We start from the raw sequence: 27,454 nt of genomic DNA, 5'->3' as shown, positions 1-27,454 counted from the left end.
AACATAAACCAAAGAAGATAGAAAACGTTAAGTTCCTACCTGGCGAGAGAAGACAGGCAGGTGACCATAGCAGACGGTCTCTTGGTAAGCTTGATCCCACGAAGCCACGGTGACATCAAGCCAACCAGACGCCCCAGAGCAAGCAAGCAAAGCCACTGGGCGACCGAGGAGCCATCTGGTGGAGAGAATAAAATGGTGAAGAGAAAAAGGAGGAGAGAGTTAGAACAATGGTGTATGAGACAATATAAGGAGGAGGAAGAGGAGACGAAAGCGGTGGGGGAAAAAGGTGTGATTTGGGATTAGGTGTAGGAGAAGGAATGCATAGCGGTGTGTGGGTGAGTGTGTGTGGATGGTGTTTGTGATGGTGGGAAAATGTTACGAAGAGAGAAGGAATGAAAAGAAGAGATAAGGAAAGACTGTGATGGAAGCTATGGAAAGATAATAGATAAAAAAAAAATTAGAGATGAAAATAAGGAGAGGAAAGAAAGTGGATGGGTGGAAAGATGGAAGAAAGCGAGACGTTACAAAGAGAGAGAGATGTAGATAGATAGATAGATAGATAGATAGAGATAAAGAGAGAGTGCAGTTCGAAGCTACAAGAGGAGAAAATTACCGTAGTGAGGTAATGAAGTGGAGAAGAGATACACGCATGTGGAGGAAGGTGGATCATTACGTTCCTCATCCACCTGACTCACTGCCACGTCCCACTTCCCACTCCACCCTGCTTTCCACCCTCCACCCTGATGATGATGGCAATGGTGATGAAGGAGGTGGTGGTGATGGTGGTGGTGGTAATGATGGTGACTTGCTTTACTGTGATTTATGTTGACAAAAAAATAATTAGCTACACTTTATATATAATTAGAACAGTGTAATTAAAGGCGGTGATATATGAGTGTGTGATGTTGATGTTTATTATTGTTATTTCTATTATTAGTTGTTGTTATTATTGTTATCATTATTATTGTTGTTATCATTATTATCATTTTGTTATTGTTGATGTTACTGTTGTAGACGAAAAACAGATTGATTGAGAGACTACTGTTGTTGTTCTTGTATATCTTTATTTTTGTTATTTCTGTTGTTACTGTTATTGTTGTTACTAAAAGCATACCAAAAACACCCCATTGATTGCTTTCGTCTTTTCTCTCTTTGCTTGTATAAAAAATCAATCTTTCTGACCCCGTTCATGTGTGTGTGTGTGTGTGTGTGTGTGTGTGTGTGTGTGTGTGTGTGTGTGTGTGTGTGTGTGTAATAATAATAATAATAATAATAATAATAATAATAATAATAATAATAATAATAATAATAAAAACGGTATATTGTATGAAAAATCAAGCAGCCCTAGCGCTGAAAATATACATCAGGGGAAGATGAAATGAAACAAATGAAATGAATGAAACAAATGAACAAAATATGATAGATAATAAAAATGACAATAGAAATAACAATAATAGCAATAATAATAGTGATGATAATAATAGTAATAATAATAATAATAATAATAATAATAATAATAATAATAATAATAATAATAATGATAATAATAATAAGTGCTATTGAAGTAAACAGTGCTGCTCTTAACCTGCATTGTTTATAAATTTGACTATTACTGGCACGGCGCGGAGCAAGAATACTGTAGTGCCTCACTGAGTGCTGAGGGCGGTTCACTGCGGGTGGGAGGATGTGTCTGTGTCCGGGCTGGTGGAGTAGCTTGGTTGCGAACGGGTGTAGAAGGGTCTCGTGACGGTGTTGCAGGCTGGTGAGATGGAGGGAGTCGAGGGCGTCCTGGTAGCTGGTGTAGTGCATGAGGGCCCAGGATGATTTTGCAGGCTCGCTTCTGGACACGTTCAAGTATCCAGAAGTGTGTGTGTGAGTGTGTGTGTGTGTCTGCCGCGAATGGAACATGAATCAAACATGAATTTGTCACGTTCAGTTCACGGTTCGTTCACACAGTCATGATTTTTTTTTATAAAGAGAGAGAGAGAGAGAGAGAGAGAGAGAGAGAGAGAGAGAGAGAGAGAGAGAGAGAGAGAGAGAGAGAGAGAGAGAGAGAGAGAGAGAGAGAGACTCACCCACCCACCCTTATAAAAACAATCCCCCTCCACACGCACTCCCCCTTACACATACATAACCTCCTCTGCCCCCCATGCACAACCTCCCCTTCTCTCAAACACACAAACACATACCCCTCCTCCCACATCCTTCCCCCCCACACAAACACATACCCCTCCTCCCACATCCTTCCCCCCCACACAAACACTCCCTCCCTCCCCCCCACTCAGACACAAACACACACCCTCTCCCCCTCTCCCCAACCGACCCCACCCCTTTCCCGCCCCCCACAACACACTACTTGCTCGTCTGCACCTAATGTCCTGGGGTTCCTTTTTGCGGCCAGCACCTGCCAGCCCCACGCCGCCCCCTCAGAGCTCTCATCAAGGAAACGAAGGTTTTTCACGCTCATGGACAGAAGAACGAAGGGCTGTTTAGGACGAGGAGAGGGAAGGGAAATAAAGAGGTGTTTAGACAGATAAAAAAGGGAGGAGATAGAGAGATACAGACAGATAGATAGGGAAGAGAAATAGAGATAGATATAGATAGATAGGGAAGGGAAGAGATAAAGGTGTAGATAGACAGATAGATAGGAAAGGAAAGAGATAGATAAAGAGAAGATAGATAGATAGATGGATAGATAGAAAGATAGATAGATTGATAGATAAAAGTTGTTTCTCAGATATTCGAGTAGTACCATTTTTTATTTCGCTTTCTCTAACCTCAATTCATTCATCATCACTTTCTTGCTATTAATCACTATTACTCTCTCTCTCTCTCTCTCTCTCTCTCTCTCTCTCTCTCTCTCTCTCTCTCTCTTATTTATACCCCAACACTAGCTTCCAAACATTCTTAACAATTATCTTCCTCATCTTATCATTATCATCATCATCTTATCATCTATTCCATTTTCCTCGTAATATCAAACACGTCTTCTTTATCCTTAACCAAGTCACTAGGGAAGGATTTATCTCCATACCCGTCTCAAGGCTTTTCCATACATACATTATTCTTACTTCTGTGGTTTACGAGAGAGCGGGAGGACGGAGAATGTGTGTTTGTGTGGGGGGAGGAAGATAGATAGATAGATAGAGATAGAGACATTAGAGAGACAGACAAACAGAATATGCCCAGTCAGTCAGCCAGTCAGTCAGTTTGGTCATCCGTCCCAAACAGTCAATTCTTAGCTCCTGTCAGTGTTTAATGGGAAAAGTTTAGCCACGGAAGAACATCAACGGCCAAGTCTAACGTTTTAATGACTTTTGTGCTCACGAGAGAAGAAAGAGAGAGTGGGAAAGAGAGAGAGAAAAGGAGGGAGAAATGAGGGATGAGAGGGAGTTGGTGAAAGGGGAAGAGAGGAGGAGGAGTAGGAGGGAGAAACTGAAGGATGAGAGAGAGAGAGAGAGAGAGAGAGAGAGAGAGAGAGAGAGAGAGAGAGAGAGAGAGAGAGAGAGAGAGAGAGAGAGAGAGAGAGAGAGAGAGAGAGAGAGAGAGAGAGACCCCCTCACCCACACCCACAGTCCCCCCCCACACACACATACAACCTTTCTCCCCCTCCCCACACAAACACCCCGTCCATTCCCCCCTAACACATACCCCACCCCATGAAGGTATAAAGAGAAATACAGACAGAAAAAGGAGAAAAAGAGTGCGGAGGAGAGAGAGAGAGAGAGAGAGAGAGAGAGAGAGAGAGAGAGAGAGAGAGAGAGAGAGAGAGAGAGAGAGAGAGAGAGAGTGGTCCCTGCCTGTCCTGCCTCCCGATTAGCTGATCAATGTAAGCCAACCAGCTCTCTTTGCCATTCATGTATGCAGCGCGGCAGAGTCAGTCTTTATCGGCCGGTGCACAGAGCCGTGTTGTGACTGTGCTTATGGTAATGTGTGTGTACGCTGCTGTGGCGCGGGACAACACCACCAACCCCATCATCGCCATCAATAACATAAAAAGGTATCATATAATTACTCCTATAATTACTACTATTACTACTCACCCTACTACAAATGTTACTACTACTACTACTACTACAAAATAACTACTTCTACAACTACTACTGCATTACCATCATCGTCATCAATAACATAAAAAGGTATCATATAATTACTCCTATAATTACTACTATTACTACTCACCCTACTACAAATGTTACTACTACTACTACTACAAAATAACTACTTCTACAACTACTACTGCACCAATTTCCTTTTTTTTTTATTTTTACTTTTTTTGTTCCACCAGTTCGCCGCAAAACATTTTAATAAACTAGCAAATAAAAACGTGAAACTTTCTATTCCTCTCTTTCCCTCTCTCCCTCTCTCTCTCTCTCTCTCTCTCTCTCTCTTTCCCCCCACACACACCCGGGCAGTGCATTATTAAACTCACATTCTTCTTTTACCGGAAGCGAGGAATTTAAAACTTAGTGCTGTCCCGTCTTGCTCAAGTTTAGTAGATTAAGAGAGAGAGAAGAAGGAAGAGAGAGCGACAGACAGACAGACAGATAAACAGACAGACAGAGAGACACACTAACAGACATACAGCAAACAGACAAAGACAGAAACATACACAAAGAAACAGACATAGACAGACAGATAGACAGTGAGACAAGTAAAATAGTGAGAAAACTGAAGAAAAAGGAAATGAAGAAGTGGAGGAAATGAAGAAGTGAAGGAAAAGAGGGAAAGCGAGAGAGAGAGAGAGAGAGAGAGAGAGAGAGAGAGAGAGAGAGAGAGAGAGAGAGAGAGAGAGAGAGAGAGAGAGAGAGAGAGAGAGAGAGAGAGAGAGAGGTACCTACATAATGTTTTGCACGGTACATTTGCATATTTTTTTGGCGTTGTGCAGCGGAACGGTTTACGCGCGCGGCCGTGAGTTTATGTAATCAGCTAAATAATAAACAAAGGGAGCGAGTCTGTAAAAGCACGAACCCGTAATGCAGTTCTCACATCACTTCCAAAACAACAACAACAACAGCAACAACAACAACAGCAAGAACAAAAAAATATATATACTGTTGGTCTCCTATTGAAAGTTCGTCGGGATTGGCAGCTTCTGGTTGTGAAAGAAAGAACAACAACAACAACAACATATATACTGTTGGTCTCCTACTGAAAGTTCGTCGGGATTGGAAGCTTCTGGTTGTGAAAGAAGCAACAACAACAACAACAACAACAACAACAAATAAAAATAATGGAAGCTTCTGGTTGTGGAAAAAAAATAATAACAGACTTCAACAACAGATTAGTGTGCTTTAATAATAAAGATAATAAAGATGCTGTTAACAATGATAGCAATAATAATAATAATAATAATGATAAATATAATGATAACAATGATACTAAGACTGACTATACTACTACTACTACTACTACTACTACTACTAACATTACTACAACTACTACTAATAATAATACCAATAATGAGTGAAATACTTTATATGATTTTTTTTAATATATACTGTTCTATCGTAAGAAATAATACTAACAAAGTGTGCATTATGAATAATTGAACTAAATGAAAATACAAATGACTACTCGAATTACAAACAAATCTACTTCATCTACTCTTATCACTACTATTACTACTACTATTACTTCTATTACTACTACTACTACTACTACTACTACTACTACTACTACATATGCTATTACCATTATATCTACACTGGCAAGATCAATATCAACAACCATTACAAAACCGATTAATTGTTTGGAACGTAATAGTTGTCCTGTAAATTCATTGTATATTTACGACGATAGAGAATTTCATAGTGGCAAGAATGATATCAACAGTCATCATAAAACTTCTAAATGATTAAACCTAACAGTTGCACAAGAGTTTTGATTCATGTTTATGGCTATCAGACTTTCAAGAATGGCAAGATGTATATTTACGACGATAGAGAATTTTATAGTGGCAAGAATAATATCAACAGTCATTACAAAACTGCTGAATGATTTAAACTTAACAGTTGCACAAGAGTTTTGATTCATGTCTATGGCTATCAGACTTTCAAGAATGGCAAGAATATATAAACAGTCATTACAAAAACCGCTGAATCATTTACACATAACAGTTGGCTGGTAACTTTGTTTTATCTTTACGACAATACATAATTATCAACGACAAGAATTATATCACAAGTCATTACGAAACTAGAGAAATATTTAAACAATACAGCTGTCTATATTTATGACTACTCAAAAATCAACCCATGCAATAACTGTATAAAAAGTCAAAACAAAACTACTGAAGTATTTAAACGGTACAGCTGTCTAATAACTTTGAACTATATTTAGGACTACCCAGAATTCAACAATGGCAGGAATCATAGACCTCTAAATAAATAATGTAACAATTGCTTAATAATATTCTAATTCATGTTTACGACTATCAAAAAACCCTCAATGGCAAGACGCATATCACCATTCATTACAAGACTGACAAGATGATGCAAAAATTTCAGATTGTGATTACTTTCCTGACACATAATTGAGCTGCTGTCATCCGTATTATTAACAGGAAAGAACGGAGACTGGCCATTTGTATGACCCTGAAGCTTATCACTGAGGAAGGAAACGTTGAGAGAAAACGATGCATATTATAACACATTCTTGAGCTGCGGCCGTTAGTATTTCGTGTTAACAGGCTTTTTTTTGTTTATCTCTTATCTTGACCTCAAGTTACCTTCCTTACTGTTAAAAAAGAATAGAAAAAAAAGGAAAAAAACTGCAGTCCTTTTTCTCTCAGAGTTTTTGACATTTTTTTTACCATAACAAGAGACAAGTATTGATAGAGTTACGACTTTGCTTCATAACACATCATAAAAGTCTGCCTCCCTTACTGTAAAAAAAGAAAGAAAAAAAAAAGAGGAAGAAACTGCAGTCCCTTTCTTCTCATAATTTTTGACATTTTTTTTTCTCCCTTTCTGATATTTTTTTTGACATTTTTTTCCATAACAAGAGACAATTATTGGTCAAAAGTCTGCCTCCGTTACTGTATAAAATAATAACAAAAAGGAAAAAACTGCAGTCCCTTTCTTCTCATAGTTTTTGACATTTTTTTTTACCATTACAAGAGACAAGTAGCGATCAAGAGTTACGGATTTGCTTCATAACACATCAACAAAGTCTGCCTCCGTTACTGTATAAAATAATAACAAAAAGGAAAAAAACTGCAGTCCTTTCTTCTCATAGTTTTTGACATTTTTTTTTTACCATTACAAGAGACAAGTAGCGATCAAGAGTTACGACTTTGCTTCATAACACATCAACAAAGTCTCCTCTCTATTCTGTAAAAGAGGAACCCTGACTGCGTTACGTTCATCTAAAAAGAAAGAAAATACTCCCGTGAAAGCCTCTGGATAAGACGCATTTTTGGACACATAATCTTAAGAACAAACACACACTTCACAACATACTTTTGAGCTAGTATTGCCGTTATTATGTATAGTATGAACCCTGACTACATTATCTTGATCTAAAAGGAAACAAAATACTCCCGTGAAAGCCTCTGGATAAGACGCATTTTTGAACACACAATCTTAAGAACAAACACACACTTCACAACATACTTTTGAGCTAGTATTGCCGTTATTATGTATAGTATGAACCCTGACTACATTATCTTGATCTAAAAAGAACAAACACACACATCACAACATACTTTTGAGCTAGTATTGCCATTATTATGTATAGTATGAACCCTGACTACATTATCTTGATCTAAAAGGAAACAAAATACTCCCGTGAAAGCCTCTGGATAAGACGCATTTTTGAACACACAATCTTAAGAACAAACACACACTTCACAACATACTTTTGAGCTAGTATTGCCGTTATTATGCATAGTATGAACCCTGACTACAATATCTTGATCTAAAAGGAAACAAAATACTCCCGTGAAAGCCTATATAAGATTCTTTTTTGGACACATAATCTTAAGAACAAACACACATCACAACATACTTTTGAGCTACTATTGCCATTATTATGTACAGTATGAACCCTGACTACCTTCCGTTTACCTAAAAAGAAACAAAATACTGCAATGAAGGCCTATTTAGATGTATTTCTGTACACAAATTACCTCTAGTAGAAAACACATACTTCACAACCTACTTTTGAGCTAGTTTTGCCGTTATTATGCAGAGTATGAACCTTGACTGGCTTCCGTTTGTCTAAAAATATACAAAAAATACTGTAGTGAGCTTATTTGAGACGTATTACTGACTTCACATCTCTGGGACCAACACTAACGCTGAATTAATAATACCCTTTGGAGCTACTAACTTTACTAACATTACGAGAACCCAGATTGCCTTTACCTAACCTGCGATAAACACACAAACAAATAATATAACTGAACGAGCTCCTACATATTTTTCTACTCACATCCATCATTATCTTTCTTATTCCATTATTCTTATTCTTATTCCAATCTTATCATCCCCTTTTTCCATTCCATTCCATTCTTGTTTCATTATTTTCCCCCTTTTCCATTCCATTCCATTCTTATTTCATTATTTTTACTCTTATTCCAATATTATCACCCGCTATATCTTCCTCCATCACTGAACAAACATCTACATAACCACAAACTCACATAATCTTAGTCCAAGCATCAGTAAGAACATCCACCGGTGACCTAGGCGATAAAAGGCGACTGGTCCAAATCTATCACAGTCAGACCTAAAATCCACACTTTCGGGCGACGAGACTACAGGAGGCGGGGAACGGAGAGGCAATACCGGGCCCTCAATGACGAACGGAGCATAACTGGACAGGGGAATTGAATCGGCTATAATGGGTTGCGATGGCTCTGTGTTTCGCATAGAATATATACGTATACATAAGGTTCTGTCTCTGTGTCTATCTCTATTTGTTTCTGTCTCTTTATCCATCAATCTGTCCACTCGTTTCTGTCTCTCTCTCTCTCTCTATCATCGTATCACTACTAAATCTACATACTAACACAACCACACCAGTTTCTTTATTGACTTTTACTTTGTCTATCTAATGGTCTCTCTGTCTTGTACTATCTGTTTCACTCCTTTCAACACCAAGAACAACCTCACATAACCACCACCATCACATCACTACCAGGTCCAGACAACACTACCACACCACCACAGTTCAGCTTCTTTACATAACTTCGTCTAACCATCTCTCTCTATCTAGCACTACAGTGAAACCAGACTGCCGAGATCGGTTTTGCGTTGGCTACCGTGGGTCCTTTTCCTGCTGCTCTGCCACACACAAAGTCCCAACACCTGTCCCTTCCTCTCATATGTTACCTGTAGCTAGCATACGAGAGGAAGAGTTCGGGGTGGCAGAGTGGATGGGAGGAGAGGACCCAAAAGCCAACACAAAAATGATCTCGCCAGTCTGGTCTCACTCTACCTCTTTCACTCGCTTCAACACACACGCGTAACATCTCTGCATCTAAATGTGTCTTATGAAGTAGCCGAAGGACAGGGTGTCGACTTCTCTGGCTGGGTCAGGAGGTCGCTCGCCTTTACGAAATTTGCGTGTTTCGAATTCCGGCCTGGTAGTGAACAGATCCTTCAAACTCTGCAATTTGGGGAAGGAGGAGGAGGAGGGTGAGACTCAGTTACCCCACGACACTCGAAGGGGAAGGATGCTGGTTGGTGAAGAGGCTGGAGACAGAGGGGGGAAGGATGGACTGATGCAAAAATGAAAAGGAGGGAATGAGATGGAGAAGGAGGAGGACTGGGGTCAGGGAGGAAAAGGGAGAAGGGAGAGGACAGAGAGCAGGGAGGGAGGGAGAAAAACAGGAAGAGAAGGAAAGAAGAAAGGGAGGAAGAGAGGAAACCAGGAAGAGAAGGAAAAAGGGAAGGGAGGAAGAGAGGAAACCAGGGAGAGAAAGAAAAAGGAAAAGGAAGGGAAGGAAAGGAAAAGAGAGAAACAGGGAAGCAAGAGAAAGAAACAGGAAGGGAGAGAAGGAAGGAGAGGAGGGGAAGGAGGGAAATGGGCCTCTCTCTCTTAAACTATCACTATATGTATTTACAGGCATCATTACACTACTTAAAACTACAAAAAACATTAATTACTCTACTACAAAGAGGACATAACTACTCCTGCTACTGATACTACTACTACTACTACTACTACTATTACTACTACTACTACTGCCATCCCAAGCTAACCAATCACTCACCTTGGTCCCCTTGGTGTAGTAGGCGTAGAGGGCGTAGCCAGGGATGACCAGGATGGGGGCGAAGGCGATGGCTTGTCCGCATATGAAGGAGAGCGTCTTAGTCTTTTCCGACATCCAGTCTTCGTTGTAGAGTGAGCCAACGAAGAGAAGCTGCGAGGGGATAGACAGAGAGAGATGTGAGCTGTGTGGTGAGTAACTATGGACGTTTTATGGTTGTTGTTTTAGAATGAGTTTTTTGGGTGTTATTTGCCATAGATATGAACTACAGGAGAAGGAGAAGAAGAAGGAGGAGGAGGAGGAGGAGTAGAGAGAAAAGTGTGAGAAACAGGAAGAAAAGGAGGAGGAGCAGGAGGAGAAGGAAGAAGAGGAGGAAGGGATGGAGAAATGAAGGAACGGAGGAAGGAAGGAAGGAAGGAAAGGAAGAGGAGGAAGAATAGAGAAAAGGAGAAGGAATAGAAAGAAAAGGAGAAAATAGGGAAGAAAAGGCGGTGGAGGAGGAGGAGGATTAAAAGAATAAGGAAGAGGAAGAAAATAAGATAAGGATATATGAGAAAAGATGATAAAGAGAAGGAGGAAGAGGAGCAAGAAAAGGTGAGCAGAATGAAGAAATCGAGATGAGAATGAGGAGGAGATGATGATGCTGATGATGATGACGACGACCCTCACCAGCAGACAGACAGGTGTGATGACCCTCCAGGTGGCGGCGAGGTACCAGCGGAGGGGCCGCGGCACGCGCACCTTGAAGTACTTTTTCATGAACTTGAGCACGTTCTGATGACCTGCAATAAAGGTAGTAGTAGTAGTAGTAGTAGTAGTAGTAGTAGTAGGAGGAGGAGGAGGAGGAGTAACGATAATACATAAAGAGAGCAATAACAGGATGAACGAGAGGAGGAGAAGGAAGAAATGAGGAGGACGAGGAGGAGGACGAGGAGGAGGACAAGAAGGATGAGAAGGAAAATGAGGAGGAGGAGGAAGCGAAACAGAGAGAAATAAAACCCAAAGTCAAAAAGATTACAAACACAGCAACACCAACAAGAAAACAATAATGATAACAACAACAACAATAATATATGTGTTCATTAGTGAGTGTAAAGATTATGATGCTGCACTAGACAAGGAGGTGGAAACAGGCAAACAGGTAGACAGATACAGACAAACAGGTCGGTGAAAAGGTACCACGGCCTCAGGTATACCCACCATAGAAGTAACTAGTGATGACCACTTCGAGGAGGGCGACGAAGAACAGGGAGTGCTTGGCGGTGTATTCATTCATCAGGTCGAAGAAGAAGAAGCCGCCGCGGGTGCACATGGGGAGGCCGAGTAAGAACAGGGTGAAGCAGGTGGAGAAGATGACCAGCAGGTAATAGCGACGGAAATTGCTGAACTGGTCCAGGAGGGTGGTGGTGACAGCCTCGACCATAAACAGCTGTGAGGGCGACCGACAGCTGGCTTCAATAAAGGGCTTTTGGACTGTGGATGCAATACTTAATCTTCATCATAGGAGTTTCGATACCTTAACTAAGATGCATTCGGAGTCTATTTAATCTACGTGTGACTAACAGCTTGCTTCAATAAAGGGCTTTTGGACTAGGGATGCAATTCTCCTTAATCTTCATCATAGGAGTTTCGATACCTTAACTAATACACATTGGAACCCTCTTTGATGTGTTACTGAGACTGTGAATTCAAGTCTTTAATTCTGACAGCTTGCTTCTTTAAAGAGTTTTTGTACTGTGGATGCAACTCCCCTTAAACTTCATCATATGGGTTTCGATACCTTTACAACGATACACTGGAACTCTCTCTTTGAAGCTAAACTATGATGTGTTATTGAGACTTCGTGCAAATACTTAATCTTTGGCGTACAGGTTTAGATTCCTCTGTAAAAGGGAGATCAACTTTGAGATTCTGAATGCATATATGAAGGTTCGTATCCTTACAATACCACAATGTGAATGGATTGCTCTTTAATCTTTAAATCCTCTACTGAAGTAATTGGAATCTCTACTGAAGTTTTCTTGCCATTTAAAATATATAAACGGTCTGATCCAGCTCAGAACACCACTGGCGCAAATAGTAACTAAGCTCTAAGGGTTAAACTAATACGAAATTGTGTGCTTGTGGCTATAGGTTCTGACGACACAAAACACCGCCTGGAACCCCGAAACAATAAAACATCGCTACAAACCCCAAAACACTTAAAACATTGCTTGAAACCCTCAAACACTTAAAACATCCCTTGAAACCCACAAACACTGTCATATTCGGGGCCCAGGGGCACGTCTTTGACAAGGCTTACGTAGGAATTTGGGTATTTCTAGGGTAAGTTCTATGACCCTGGTGGTAGTCTGACCCTTCTTCTGCGCCATGAACCTAAAGTGACATTCATGAGACCCCGATTGATCTCCCGGGACACATATTTGACAAGTCTTACGTAGGAATTTGTGAATTTCTAAGGGAAGTTCTCTGACCCTGGTGGTAGTCTGACCCTTCTGCGCCATGAACCTAAAGTGACATTCATGAAGAACCCGACTGATTTCCTTTTCGACCTTTGGAAGTAGTTGATGTGAGAGGCGAAAGCTTGTAAAACGTCGCTTGAAGCCCCCAGACACTTACCAGGCTGTCGAACCCGAGGCTGAAGATCATGACGAAGAAGAGGAAGGACCAGAGGGAGGAGGTGATGCGGGCAAACAAGGCCGAGAAGAGCGTGAAGACCAACTGGGAGAAGCCGTTGTTATCTGAGATCATGTCGGGCGAGAGGGAGCCGGCGAGACTGAAGAGCACGTTGCCGCAGAGGACCGAAGTCAACACGTCCAGGAGGCACAGCAGAAAGGTGTCTCTGAAGGGGAGGAAAGAAGGATAAGCAGCGTTGCCATATTATCGTACTCATCGCATTGCATTTTCGTAATTTCTGACCGATAACTAAAGCAAAAAACACAAAAAAACATCAAGAAATAACAGTTTTAACGCTAACTTTAAATTTCTAGCGTTATTTGTGTGGTTACGACAGTCTTGGAGCTTATGAATGATAAATGATATGTTTAGAGTACGACAATTTGGCAACGGTGAGGATAAGGCCTTGCTAGTTGACTTTTGCTGGGGATGGAATACACTACAGGAGAAGGGAAATGTTGCACGCTAAAGGGGGGATACGGTTTTACAACCTCGAAATCAACAACAAAAAGAGTTCAGAGAAAAAAAAAGCCCGCGACTCACCTGGGGATGGAATACACTACAGGAGAAGGGAAATGTTGCACGCTAAAGGGGGGATACGGTTTTACGACCTCGAAATCAACAACAAAAGAGTTCAGAGAAAAAAAAAAGCCAGCGACTCACCGCTCCCATAGCAGAGAAAAGTAAAGAGTGACCAACAGAGAGATCAATTTTGGGTGGAGAAGTGTCTTAATATACCCAGGAACCCAACAAAACCCTTGCCAACTATGTGTACCTGGGCGCTGAAACGTTTAAGAACACGGCCCTTTAGTCTCCACGCTCCTTTGCCCTACACACCTGATAACGTTGTGGGTGAGTTTGTTGTGCGAGGCGATCATTGACACTCCGCCGAAGCCAACGCCCAGGGAGTAGATGACTTGAGAGGCCGCGGCGCTCCACAACTTCGGTTTAAAGAATTTATCGAGCTCGATGGTGGTTAGGTTCTGCAGCCACTGGTTCTTCGCCTTTTTGTTGATTTCGTCGTAGTCTTGAAGAGAGAGAAGAACATAAGGAGTCTGCAAGAGGTAGCTGTGGGTCTGGGGTAGTGTGGGTTATAGTATGGCAAGTTTGGGGTAGTGTGGGTTACAGTATGGGAAGTTTGGGTGATTTGGGTTACAGTATGGCAAGTTTGGGGTAGTGTGGGTTACAGTATGGCAAGTTTTGGTGACTTGGGTTACAGTATGGCAAGTTTGGGTGATTTGGGTTACAGTATGGTAAGTTTGGGTGATTTGGGTTACAGTATGGCAAATTTGGGTGATTTGGGTTACAGTATGGCAAGTTTGGGTGATTTGGGTTACAGTATGGTAAGTTTGGGTGATTTGGGTTACAGTATGGCAAGTTTGGGTGATTTGGGTTACAGTATGGCAAGTTTGGGTGATTTGGGTTACAGTATGGCAAGTTTGGGTGATTTGGGTTACAGTATGGCAAGTTTGGGTGATTTGGGTTACAGTATGGCAAGTTTGGGTGATTTGGGTTACAGTATGGCAAGTTTGGGTGATTTGGGTTACAGTATGGCAAGTTTGGGTGATTTGGGTTACAGTATGGTAAGTTTGGGTGATTTGGGTTACAGTATGGCAAGTTTGGGTGATTTGGGTTACAGTATGGCAAGTTTGGGTGATTTGGGTTACAGTATGGCGAGTTTGGGTGATTTGGGTTACAGTATGGCGAGTTTGGGTGATTTGGGTTACAGTATGGCAAGTTTGGGTGATTTGGGTTACAGTATGGCGAGTTTGGGTGATTTGGGTTACAGTATGGCGAGTTTGGGTGATTTGGGTTACAGTATGGCAAGTTTGGGTGATTTGGGTTACAGTATGGCAAGTTTGGGTGATTTGGGTTACAGTATGGCAAGTTTGGGTGATTTGGGTTACAGTATGGCAAGTTTGGGTTATTTTTATATGAGTTTGGGTGATTTGGGTTACAGTATGGTAAGTTTGGGTGATTTGGGTTACAGTATGGCAAGTTTGGGTGATTTGGGTTACAGTATGGCAAGTTTGGGTGATTTGGGTTACAGTATGGCAAGTTTGGGTGATTTGGGTTACAGTATGGTAAGTTTGGGTGATTTGGGTTACAGTATGGCAAGTTTGGGTGATTTGGGTTACAGTATGGCAAGTTTGGGTGATTTGGGTTACAGTATGGCAAGTTTGGGTGATTTGGGTTACAGTATGGTAAGTTTGGGTGATTTGGGTTACAGTATGGCAAGTTTGGGTGATTTGGGTTACAGTATGGCGAGTTTGGGTGATTTGGGTTACAGTGTGGCAAGTTTGGGTTTGTGTGGGCTGCTCATTTTCTTATCATTCTCTAGAGGTGTTTATATTCTAGTTTCATGATACTTTTGAGAACATGAACCGTTTTTTTCTTCCTATTTCCGTTTGTTTCTCTCTCTGTCTTGCCCACTTATTCCCTCTTATCCACTCTCCCTCACATCCACATCCCACACACAAAATGTTTCACGATGATTTACACGCCGATTAAGGTCAGTCAGTCAGTCAGGCAGTCAGGGAGTGGGTCAGTTAATTTGCTCATCGGCTACAAACAGTCAGTTCTTTGCCCCTCATCAGTCAGTCGGTCAGTTAATTTGCTCATCGGCCACAAACAGTCAGTTCTTTGCCCCCCATCAGTCAGTCAGTCAGTCAGTCCGTCAATTTGCTCATCGGCCACAAACAGTAAGTTCTTTGCCCCCCATCAGTCAGTCAGTCAGTCAGTCAGTCAATTTGCTCATCGGCCACAAACAGTCAATTCCTTGCCCCCATCCCCTAACAGCTCGCCACTCACTCAGGGCGAAGAGACAGATCAGCACCACGTAAGGGTAGGTGACGGTCACGTGGAGGATCTTGCCCGCGTGCCTGATCCCCTGAAACAGACACACGCACACCAGCCCCCACGACAGGCCCAGGCACAGCACCAGCCACCAATGCATCTCGTAAGGGCTCTCGTCGCCTTCAGGCTTCCCGAGGACATCGTGTCTGCGTGGTGGATTTTTATTTTCATTATTATAGGAGACGGATCAGGTAAAGAGGGAGGGAGGGGGGACACTATAAGCTGCCTGTTCAGAAGCCTCCACACACCTGAGACGCCGGGAAAGAGAAAATGAAAATGAAAACAATGGCAGAAGTAAAAATAGGTTGAGATGACAGGAAAGTTTATAGGTGGAGGGAAAGAGAAGTAGGGCAACAAGCCGTACACTTAAGGGGCAATACAGTTTGACGACGTCGAAATCGTCAAAAAGTGCCAATAGTTTAACGGAAGCTTAGTTAATACTTCGCCTATTCGTGATTTCGTTCACGAGCAAACTGAGCAACGCCAGTGCTGAAATACACACAAACAAACAAACAAACAAACAAAAACATCGTGAACCCGTAGGCCTTTTCCCTTTAATTACAAGGGACAATTTTTTGTGATTTTGTAGGTCAGGTTTTTACTTTCTATTCCTATTTCCCTGTTTTTTTTTTGGGTTTCCGCATTCCAAACTTGCGTTCATTTAAATCTACATTCTATTACTGAGTTTTGTTTACCTTGTTACTTTACACTGTTTACTTTGTTTTATGAACGAAGAAACTTTAACTTTTCCCTAAATATAGTTTATTCGTATATCTACTCATCTATATTGTTACTCACTCGAAATAATCCTCGGCAGCTCGATAGGACAGCTCCACTGATTTGCGGGAACAGTCTGCGAAGTAAGGATTTAACATTTAGCATATCGGACACCAAAGAAGGGAAACCTCAGATTGCGGACATTGGAGAGAGGACTTTCAGCTCCCGAACCCGTATACTATATATCTCAGACGCTTCTCACAACAAATATTTTCCAATGCCACAAAGAAGATTAATCGGGTTCCAATGAGTGTCTTTCACATTCATGGTGCAGAAACCTTGTCAAACTATCACCAGGCTCATGAAACTACCCATGGAAATACTCACAAGAACACACGAATGCCTTATCAAATTCGAGTGTGAAAAAAAGGTTTGAAAAGATGGGCACAGGTTTGCACTCCTCCCTCATCTCCTCCGTTTCCCTTCTCAAACTATCACAAAGCTCATGAAACTATCCATGGAAATACCCACAAGAACCTACGCGAATTCATTATCCTAACTGGGTGTTAAAGCTCCGAAGTGTTTAAGAATATTGGCCCAGGCTCGTATCCTTTCCTCACCTCCTCCTTTGGGCAAGTCGAGGCAATGGGACCACGGCAGGGGCGAGATGAAGGAGGCGCCGGCGTAGAAGAGACTCCAGCTCAGGATGACGTTGTAGTAGACGCAGATCATGACTCGTATCATCGTCATGCCCCAGCCGATCCCTGAAAGATGGCAGTAAGTGACTAAGTAAGTAAGTAATTGCGTTATTTTTTTTACTGTAAAGGAAACATTTCAAGGGCATAAAACAAAACAAAACTAACACTACACACATCTGAGCGTTTTAGAAAGATATGAACATTGAAACTTTTGAATATCAATCGGTCGATATATCTTTCTATCTATCTCCCTTTCTATGTATTTACGATGAAGAGAAAGATGAATGACTGAACATGCTTAATTCAACCCTTTGCCTATCACTGTAGAATGCGCTTAGATCCCCCAATATTAGGTTCAAAATCCCCCTAGAATAATAATGAATGAAATCAACGCTCTACCTATTGTCTCGTTAGCTTACCTTACAGAGTTACGTATATATAACACTGTGGCTCACCTCCGAGAATGGGAAACATGTAGGGGAAGATGTGCGTGGGACCGAGGCCGACGTACTGACCGAGGGATTGCTCCAGCAGGTTCATCGGCATGCCCACACACACCATGCACACCACGTAGGCGATGATGAAGGTGGCTGGAGGCATAGAGGTGAGGCGAAGGTACAGTAACAATAGTGAAATAGTTTTACCATTGACAATATCCTTAACCCGGTAGCTGCGGGGATCATGTTTCTTAAAGGCCCCTCTAAGCGAGTTAATGAGAAAAAAATCATCATTCACGCAAATCACTTCATAATATATATCAACGCATTTGTGATCAGTTTATGCATCATCTTTTTTGGGGGGTTTATATCATGGCACAAATTTGGCCCGTCGCTGCTATACGGTAAAGCCACAAATTTGGCCCGTCGCTGCTACACGGTAAAGCCACAAATTTGGCCCGTCACTGCTACACGGTAAAGCCACAAATTTGGCCCCTCGCTGCTACCAGGTCAATAATAAAAGGTAGAAACAGTAACAGCAGTAACAAGAACAACCACTATTACTACTACGACAACTACTACTACCAATACTAATAATTTTTTAAAAAGTATACATAAAACAAACAGCCTATCGTTCTTGCATACTTAATGAGGGGAGGATAAGTATAAGCTTAATACTGGCAAAGGTGAAATTTAAACACTTTCACTGAAATGTAGGATAAATTTAGTAGGCTCAGGAAGACAGAGACAAGAACTAGTGCTTCAGTGTTCTTTCTAACGGTAACAGTAACAACGGTGAGATTATTGAAGCACTAACATTGAAAAACAGGACAAATTTAGGTTCAGTAGGAGACAAGAACTAGTGCCCGAGCAAGACAGTGACAGCAAGGCAGATAATGATGAAGTCACTGTTCTTTCTAACGCTAACACTGACAATGGCGAGATTATTGAAGCACTAACATTGAAAAACAGGACAAATTTAGTTTTAGGAAGAGACAAGACGAGAACTGAAGCGAAGAGAAGGACAAGAACTAGTACCCGAGCAAGACAGTGAATTAATTAGGCAGGTAATGATGAAGTCACTGTTCTTTCTAACGCTAACACTGACAATGGCGAGATTATTGAAGCACTAACATTGAAAAACAGGACAAATTTAGGTTCAGTAAGAGACAAGACAAGAACTTAAGAACGGAAAATATGGCGAATTAATTACCAGACTGTTAATTTCATAGTTAGTGTTTCTTCTAACGCTAAGATCGACAAAGATGAGACTAATTAACGACTTACAGGAAGAGAAAGACGATAATTTGTGCGAGAACAACACAGTATAAACATTAGGCATATATAGGGAGTCTTTTTACCCTTCCTGGCATGCCTTCACTCTCTCACCTCCTCCATGTACGTAACAAAGGTACGGGAACCTCCAAAAGTTGCCGAGGCCGATGGAGTAACCAACCAGCGCCAGAAAAGCTTCCTTGGAGTTCCTGTAGTTCTCGCGCTCAGGACTCGGCTGCGTTAACCATTTCAGGACGGAGCCGAACATGACTGCTGGGGGTCTCTCTGCCGCCCTGCCCCTCCGAGCTCAACTGGTGGACCCCTGGGAGAGAGAGAGAGAGAGGAAAAAAAGGTGGGCTGATTAATTGGTTGTGATGTTATGGGTTGGTGTGGATTTGGGGTGGTGAGATGATGTGGTTGCAAGGTGGTGTTGGTGCTGGAATGCATTTTGTGGTGGTGTTTGTGTTTGTGGTCTTTTTTTGTTTTGTTTGTTTTTGTCTAAGAAAGGAAAATTATTGGGTAGGAGAAGACGACGAAGAGTGTGAAGGGGATGAGGGACTGAAGGGTAAAAGGGATGAAAGGAGGAAGAGGAGGAGGAGGAGGAGGAGGAGGAGGGTGTGGGGAGAGGGAAGAAGGGAGTGAAGGGGAATGACGAAAGTAAGGATGATGATGGGGTGTGAGAAGGTGAAGAAGGGTGTGATGGGGAGGAGGGAATGAAGGGTGAAGGGGATGAGGGTGAAGGGGTTGAGGGGAGAAGGAGGGGAGAGGGGAGAGGGAAGAAGGGAGAGAAATTCAGGGGGTAATGACCTCAGTGCTAAACCCATACTCACTTCCGCCTTGCAATTTCTTCCGCCCCAGAGAGGAAGATGAAGAGGAAGAAAAAGGAGAGAAAGAAGGAGGGAGGAGGATTATGATGATGACGAAGCAGAACGCAGGAAGCAAATTGATAAGTACATAAATAAAGAAGAATAAGAAGAGTGTATCAAGACACCTCTCCACCCGAAATTGAATTCTCTTTTGGTCACTCTTTACTTTTGTCTATTATGGGAGCGGTGAGTAGCGGGCTTATTCTTCTACACTCTTTATGTTGTTGTAAAAAAAAAAATAATAATAAAAAAGTAGAAACAGTAGCACCAGTAACAATAACAACCACTATTACTACAACAACTACTACTACCAATACAAATAATAAAAAAAAGAAATCTAAAAAAAAAAAACTCAGGCTATCGTTCTTGCATACTTAATGAGAGGAGCATAAGTATAAGATTAAGAACATAAGAACATAAGAACATAAGGAGTCTGCAAGAGGCCGGTTGGAGTTGCTATGTTTTGTTTCCCTAACTGTGAGGCAAGTGTGTTTTTGTTGTCCGTGTCCTAAGGTGACGCAACGCGGTGACGATGACGCAATGTTATGACGCAATAGTATCTGAAGTGTGTGTGTGTGTGTGTGTGTGTGTGTGTGTGTGTGTGTGTGTGTAGAATAATTTACTGATGACGCATTTTCCTTTGATTGTGTTTTTATTTTTTTTCTATCTCTTTTTTCCTTTTTCTCTTCATCTTTAGTGTTTTTTCCTTTTTACTGATGATGCTTTTTCCTTTTCTTGTGTGTTTTCCTTATTTTTCTCTCTCTTCTCCTTTTCCTTTCTTCGTCATCTTAAGTTTCTTCTTCTCTCCTCTTCCTCTTATTCCCGTTCCTATTCCTCCTTCTTCTCCTCCACGTTCATTCCCTTCCCTTCCTCCTCCTCCTCCTGTACACCCTAAACCGCAAATATTCCTGCATACGTGGCTGACAATATGACAATCAAAACAACAACAAAAAAGTAATTCACAAAAAATATTACGCATCCCTTCCCCTCGTCACTCTCCGCCAGGCCTCCACACGGGTGCCACAGAGCGCGTCACTACACCTGCATGTTTATTATCTACGCCAGGTATGCTGAGTCCAATTGAGATGCTGAGGAGAGGTTTGAGCCGTTCGTCCACAACAGGTTCCGTCTCATGACTGCAGAGAGGGTCCGGGGAAGATTGTAGGAAAAAATTTGAAGGTCAGGGTCTGTTTGTGTGTGTGTGAGAGAGTGAGATAGATAGATAGTTAGAGAGTATATTGTTTTTTGTTTTGTTTTGTTTTGAGAAGTTCCTAGATTTGTTGTTTTTTATTGTTATTTTTTTTCGTTGGTACGTCATATTATTAATTTTGCTGTATTGTTTTTGCTTCTCCTTCTCCTCTTCCTCCTTCCCTTCCTCTTCTTCCTCCTCCTCCTCCTCCTATTCATAATCTCTTAATTTAAATCGTTCTTTACCAAGTCCTCTTCCTACTCCTCCCTTTTACTTTCTTTTTCCACCATTTCCTCTTCTTTTTTCTTATCCACCTCTTCCTTTTGTCACTATTCATACTTTTACATAAACCATTCTTAACCAGTCTCTTCTCCTTCTTCCTCCTCCTCCTCCTATTCATAATCTCTTTAACTCGTTATTTACCAAGTCCTCTTCCTACTCCTCCTCTTTACATTCCTCTTACACCATTTCCTCCTCTTTTTCCTTCTTCACTCTTCCTATTGTCACTATTCATACTTTACATAAAACATTCTTTTCTCCTTCTCATTTTCACGTTCTTCTTCTTCATCTGTCATTTCAACTTCCTCCTCCACCATTTCCTCTTCTTTTTTCTCCTTCACACTTCCTATGTCACTATTCATACTTTACATAAACCATTCTTAACCAGTCTCTTCTCTTTCTCATCTTCACGTTCTTCTTCTTCATCTATCATTTCAACTTCCTCCTTCTCCTCCTCCTACTGCTATTATAATCCTGCTACGAGTCATCCTCTTCCTCCTCAACTACAACGAACATCACAATGGTCACAGGAAGACGATTGAATTACACAAAGCGCCAGAACATAGAGACCCATAAACCCGCTCTACCTTCGTCCTATTAGCAATATACACCTGACTAACTACAACATACGGACACCATCACCCCGAGTACTACATGTATAAAGGAGGAGAGGTAACAGCTAAACATATGACCCACACATATGGCAAGGCCTTCATAGGAGTTGTGGGTGATTCCAGGGATAGTCTTATGATCCTGGTGATAGTATGACCTTTCTTCTGTACCATCAACGTAAAGAAACTCGAATGGGGACGCGCATAACGTTCTTTTTCGCTGTATTCTCAAACATTTTGGCTCCCAGGTCCACACATTTGGCAAGGCCTTCATAGGAGTTGTGGGTGCTTCCAGGGATAGTCTGATGACCCTGGTGATAGTATGACCTTTCTTCTGTACCATCAACGTAAAGAAACTCGAATGGGGAGGAGCATTGACCTTTCTTCTGTACCATCAACGTAAAGAAACTCGAATGGGGTCGCGTATAACCTTCTTTTTCGCTGTATTCTCAAACATTTTGGCGCCCAGACCCACACATTTGGCAAGGCTTTCAAAGGAGTTGTGGGAGTTTCCAGGTGTAGTTTTATGACCCTGGTGGTAGTGTGACCTTTCTTCTGTACCATCAACGTAAAGAAACTCGAATTGGGACGCGTATTACTTTCATTTTGAACTTTAGAATGACTGATGGAAGAGAAAGCGTCTCAGAGCACCGACTCACTAACTCAGGGAGACGCTGGCAACCCTCCTTGAAGTCACGTGGAGGACCGACGGGCGAATAGGAGGAAAAGATTTGAGGGTTATATAACGTCACATGATTCTTTTTGTTTTCTGCCTCTCTCTTTCCTCTTTTTTTCGTTTTTTGGCAGGTGAGTCACGGACCGGTCAGGTGAGGAGGTTTAGGTGACAGGTAAGGCTCTGATAATGTTGGGATGACGTAATGTTTATAATAATGCTGATGATAATGATGATGATGATAATGATATTGCTACTACTATTATCGCTACTACAACTTTTTTTTTACAACAAAGGAGACAGCTTAAGGGCACACAAAAAAGGAAACAATAATAAAAAAAAGCCCGCTACTCGCTGCTCCTAAAAAGAATCCAAAGAGGTGGCCGAAAGAGAGGCCAATTACTACTATCACCATTACTTCTACTACAACAAATATTAACAATTTCTACACATGCATTTTAAAGGAATATAGAAAACAGTGCACGAGTTCACACCATTCATTCATTATTTCACAACTATTACTACAACAACCAAAACAAATACTAGTACTACCACCACTTCAACTATTCACAACAATTTCCCCCCCCCCTCCCCCCCCACACACAATTTAAAGTTATATACAAAGTAATGCAAGAGTTCACCAGTAACCTCATTCTTTCATCCCTTTCATTGGTAACCTCGATGACCAGTTTTTATTCCATTTCCGTTTTCTGTTTCCTACGACTTAAACTCTTTCAGAATGGGAGCATTGGGACACTTCTGGACCCTCTATCTGATCATCCTCTTACGGCCTGTTTCCGTATTTTCTTTTATATGGATTCTTCTTGTTTTTATTTTGCTTCGTTCTTTAATTGTGTCTTCCATACCTCTTCTCTTTTTCTCCCTTTATCATCTTTTATGCATGTTTTTTTTTCCTATTTCTGTCTCCCATGTCTCTACGTCTCTTCTCTCTCTTCTTCACTTTTTTTTTATACATCTCTTCTGCCTATTCTTCTATCTCCTTTTACATACTTTTTGATACCTCTCTCTTCCGCCTTTCCCTCTATTGTTCTTCTACATAATTCACTTTTCCTATTTCACTTCGCTATTGAACACCCTCCTACGCCGTGAAGGAAAAAAAGGACGATTGTTGGGAGACGCTTCAATGCTAATATGCTACCGAGGGGGCTTGCTGGCGTGTTGAAATATGCTGCTTCCTGTTGGTCTGACGTGGTAATGTGATGGTTTTCCTTGTGCTGACGTGCTAGATTGTTGACGTCCTTATATGGGGAGTCACCGGGTCAGTCTTGGCGTAGGTATGCATGAGGGGAGGTAAGGAGAGAGGTGGTGGGGATTCCCGGCATCCTATCCAACAACATAGGTATACCCCGAGGCAAAATACCTACATACATGCCAACTCTCTCTCTCTCTCTCTCTCTCTCTCTCTCTCTCTCTCTCTCTCTCTCTCTCCCCCCCCCCCTCCTGCCTTGCTTGTGAGTGAGAGTTCGAAGAAGCAAAAATACCCGGGAAATCCACTCCATTCTACTCTCTCTCTCTCTCTCTCTCTCTCTCTCTCTCTCTCTCTCTCTCTCTCTCTCCTGCCTTGCTTGTGAGTGAGAGTTCGAAGAAGCAAAATACCCGGAAATCCACTCCATTCTACTCTCTCTCCTTCGCAGCAGTAATCGTCACGGTAGCGATGGGGGATACCGTCACAGGAACTATCTACCCGACCTACCGTAGCTAAGGAAGGGTTTGGGAGGAAGCGAAGATAATTGGGGGGTGGTGGTGGTGGTGGTGGTGGTCTACGTCAAGGTCATTCGTGGTGGTGGTGATAGTGGTGGTGATGGTAACAGTAGTAGTAGGTAATGGCAGCTGCTGTAATGGTAGTCGTAGAAGTAGAAGTCGTAGGAGTTTATTGTCTCTGTGTATTGTCATCTTATCTTCCCATTATTTCGTCCCTTCCTAATGTTTTCTGGGGGTGGTTCCGAGACCGAGTTGATGTTGCTGTGTAATAGACGTCGTGGTTATGGTTTCTGGTCCTCGTTCTGGGTTCATTTTATGGCGTTTATATTTCCACCTTATTGGCTATTATTTCGTTTTGTGGTTCTAATATTGGTTCCTATTTCGTATTGGTTCCTATTTCGTATAGGTTCCTATTTCGTATTGGTTCCTATTTCATATAGACTGAGGTTCGTTGATCGTAAGCAGAAATAAAGACACACCCGAGTATTAGTTAGAGAAACTGTATTAACACAGTGAAAATATCCCATAATGAACACCACTGAGTGCCGGGCATCGAACCCGAGCCTTCTTGATTACAAGTCAGCGCAGCAGACCAACTACGCCACCGATGAGCTAAAATGTCACCGCGGAAGGGGCCACTTTTGCGGACATTACCTGACGCCCCAGCCCCGCACTGTGAACATGATGGTGAAGGTGACCACGCTCACACTCGTGAATGTCGGAAACATTTTTAATCAACCCCTTCTGGCACATACGGTGTATATAACTATATATACATTAAAGAAACTGTATTAACTTTACCAGTTCAAGGACGGAAGGAATGACAACAGACTGAGGTTCATATTCTTAAACGTATCCGTCGCCCATTACGACTATTTCCCAAGGCTACAGGGAAGACTGACCGGGTTTTCACGGGTGTTTTTTTACCCCGTTTAAGATGCAGAAGCCGTGTAAAGCTATCACTGTGGCATGACGAAACAAGCCGTGAAAACCCAAGCAACTTCCACGAGAGGCTTTTCAAACAGGGATACTGAGGCGCTGATATGTTTAAAAATACGGGGTTGAGAGGTGCTGATAGAAAGAGAGAGGAGGTGGAGGAGGAGGCAAGGGAGGAGATGTATGAGAATCTTAACATAATCCTCAGCTACTTGAATTTATTAGCTCGAGAATGGAAGGAGAGACGAAATAATAAGAGGTTTTGATGGAGAGACAGATGAGGTGGAGGAGGATGCAGGGGGGAGGAGAAGGTAAAAGTAGGAAGAGATGTATCGCAGAACAGGAAGGAGGAGGAGGAGGAGGAGGAGGAGGAAACATGGCCATAGGAGTTGCTTGCAGGGAAGGATTAAAGCACTTGTGTACCTACTCTTGGATACGTTCAGTTCACTCCCGATGCAGCAAAGTGGCGGAGGAGGAGGAGGATTATTGGGGCGTTCTGTTCTTGGCGCCGCAGGGGAGGAGGAGGAGGTGGAGGTGGAAGGGAGGGAAGGAGAGGAGGAACAAGAGCCGTGGAGTCGTTAGACGTCAAAAACTCTGACAGCCGCTGACGAGGGAAACTGTTTGGATGGGGTACTCGATTTTTCCGGACCTGACAGCTGAGACGAGAAGAAGAAGAAGAAGAAGAAGAAGAAGAAGAAGAAGAAGAAGAAGAAGAAGAAGAAGAAGAAGAAGAAGAAGAAGGAGAAAAAGAAGAAGATGAAAAAAGAAGGAGAAGAAGAAGAAGAAGAAGGGAGAGGATGATAAGGGGCAGAAAACGTTGAGTATGGGAAAATGAAGATGAAAAAAGAAGGTGAGGAGGAGGAGGAGGAAGAGGATATGGAGAATAATAAGGCGGAAAAATAGGCAATTACAGAGAACCAGATGGAGGACTCATAAAGGCTAATGATGATGATGATGATGATGATGATAACTGAACGTCGAGAAAAAAAAAATAATAGAAATGAAGACTATTTTTTTCTATACAAGTAAATTTTGACTACTTAAGGAAGGGTTGCTACAGTCTGGTGTGTGTGTGTGTGTGTGTGTGTGTGTGTGTGTGTGTGTGTGTGTGTGTGTGTGTGTGTGTGGCTTACGCTGAATATCCAAGGAAGCGTAAAATTTGTCGAAGTAAACGAGTAATACCTTCATCTCACTACCACCACCACCACCACCACCACCACCACCATCACCACCATCACCATCACCACCATCACCACCACACCACCGACCCCCCCCCCCCCCCTTATCACGAACATTTCCCTGTCACTCAATAACGCAAGACAGCTAAGATAGCGTGTAAAAGTCCCGTTTTTAAGTGTTTTATGGTGACGGAACTTGATGGAGGAAGGAGGAGGAGGAGGAGGAGGAGGAAGAGGAGGAGGAGGAGGAGGAGGAATGAAAAAAAACTAGATGATGTGGTGAAGTGATATTGTATGTAATTTTTTTTTCATTTGATGTTTTTACTTAATAGGTTTGCTGATAACACTGCTCTCTCTCTCTCTCTCTCTCTCTCTCTCTCTCTCTCTCTTCGACCTTGACTCCCGCGCCACGCACAGAATTTCTATATACAACAATCATTGCATTCACCCCCCCCCCCCACACACACGTCATAATCTTAGGAGAAGGAGGAGGAGGAGGAGGAGGAGGAGGAAGGGATGATAATGAAGGTGGAGACATGAGGGAGATGAGATAATGCTTTTTGTGTGATAAATGAGGAAGGAAGGAAGGAAGGAAGGAAGGAAGGATGAAAGGAAGGAAGGAAGGAAGGAAGGAAGAAAGGAAAGAAGGAAGGAAGGAAGGAAGGAGGAGATAAGATGATGAAAGAGATGAAATAATAAAGATGAAGACATGAGGAAAAAGGATAAAGGAAAGATAAATAAAAAAAGAGTGAAGGATAATAATTAAGGAAAGAGAACGAACGAAGGAAGGGAGAGACAAACAAACAAACAAGGGAACAAACAACAAGACTCACTTTCAAGAGGAGTATTTTCTCGCCGACGTAGAGGGAAGTCACACGTTGCCATGGAAACGCTCGTCAGGTGTGCGGGGACAGGTGAGGCTGGCAGGAGGGCTCGGGTAGAACAGGTAAGCACGACCACAACCACCAACACAACCAAGACCGTCAGACCACCACTACCACCACTACCTCCTCCCTCGCCTGCTCTTCCGCCTCTACGTCGTCTTCAAGTTGCACCGAGCGGGTTGACTCCTTCTCACCTGACCATTGTAACGTTGCCGCGCCAGAAAAAAAGTTGTCGTAC

The 27,454-nt window shown here is 42.2% G+C and overlaps 1 protein-coding gene and 1 long non-coding RNA gene across 3 annotated transcripts; both read right to left on the bottom strand.

Moving 5' to 3' along the window:
• Window positions 1-46: 46 nt before the first annotated feature.
• LOC126998158 (sodium- and chloride-dependent glycine transporter 2-like) lies at window positions 47-27,422 on the bottom strand. Of its 2 annotated transcripts, none has more exons than XM_050859595.1 (12): window positions 27,166-27,422; window positions 18,993-19,200; window positions 17,622-17,756; window positions 17,089-17,232; window positions 16,550-16,604; window positions 15,707-15,897; window positions 13,733-13,922; window positions 12,839-13,061; window positions 11,420-11,648; window positions 10,889-11,001; window positions 10,223-10,372; window positions 47-175 (listed from the first exon to the last, which is right to left on the bottom strand). In XM_050859595.1, the coding sequence occupies exons 2-12, from the start codon at window positions 19,144-19,146 to the stop codon at window positions 116-118; spliced, it is 1,644 nt and encodes a 547-aa protein (XP_050715552.1). In that variant the 5' UTR covers window positions 19,147-19,200; window positions 27,166-27,422; the 3' UTR covers window positions 47-115. The 2 variants fall into 2 exon arrangements, with proteins under 2 accessions (XP_050715552.1, XP_050715551.1); XM_050859594.1 differs by lacking the exon at window positions 47-175 and adding an exon at window positions 7,699-9,615 and having other exon boundaries at window positions 27,166-27,417.
• Window positions 5,279-6,957, bottom strand: LOC126998160 (uncharacterized). Its single transcript, XR_007752654.1, has 2 exons — window positions 6,008-6,957; window positions 5,279-5,863 (listed from the first exon to the last, which is right to left on the bottom strand). It is a non-coding gene; the product is annotated as an uncharacterized LOC126998160 (long non-coding RNA).
• Window positions 27,423-27,454: the final 32 nt, after the last annotated feature.

This window comes from Eriocheir sinensis, chromosome 13 (assembly GCF_024679095.1).
Source record: "Eriocheir sinensis breed Jianghai 21 chromosome 13, ASM2467909v1, whole genome shotgun sequence".
NCBI classification, from domain to species: Eukaryota; Metazoa; Arthropoda; class Malacostraca; order Decapoda; family Varunidae; genus Eriocheir; species Eriocheir sinensis.
The sequence above is the reverse complement of the archived record's forward strand: the minus strand, read 5'-3'. Positions and strand labels throughout refer to the sequence as shown.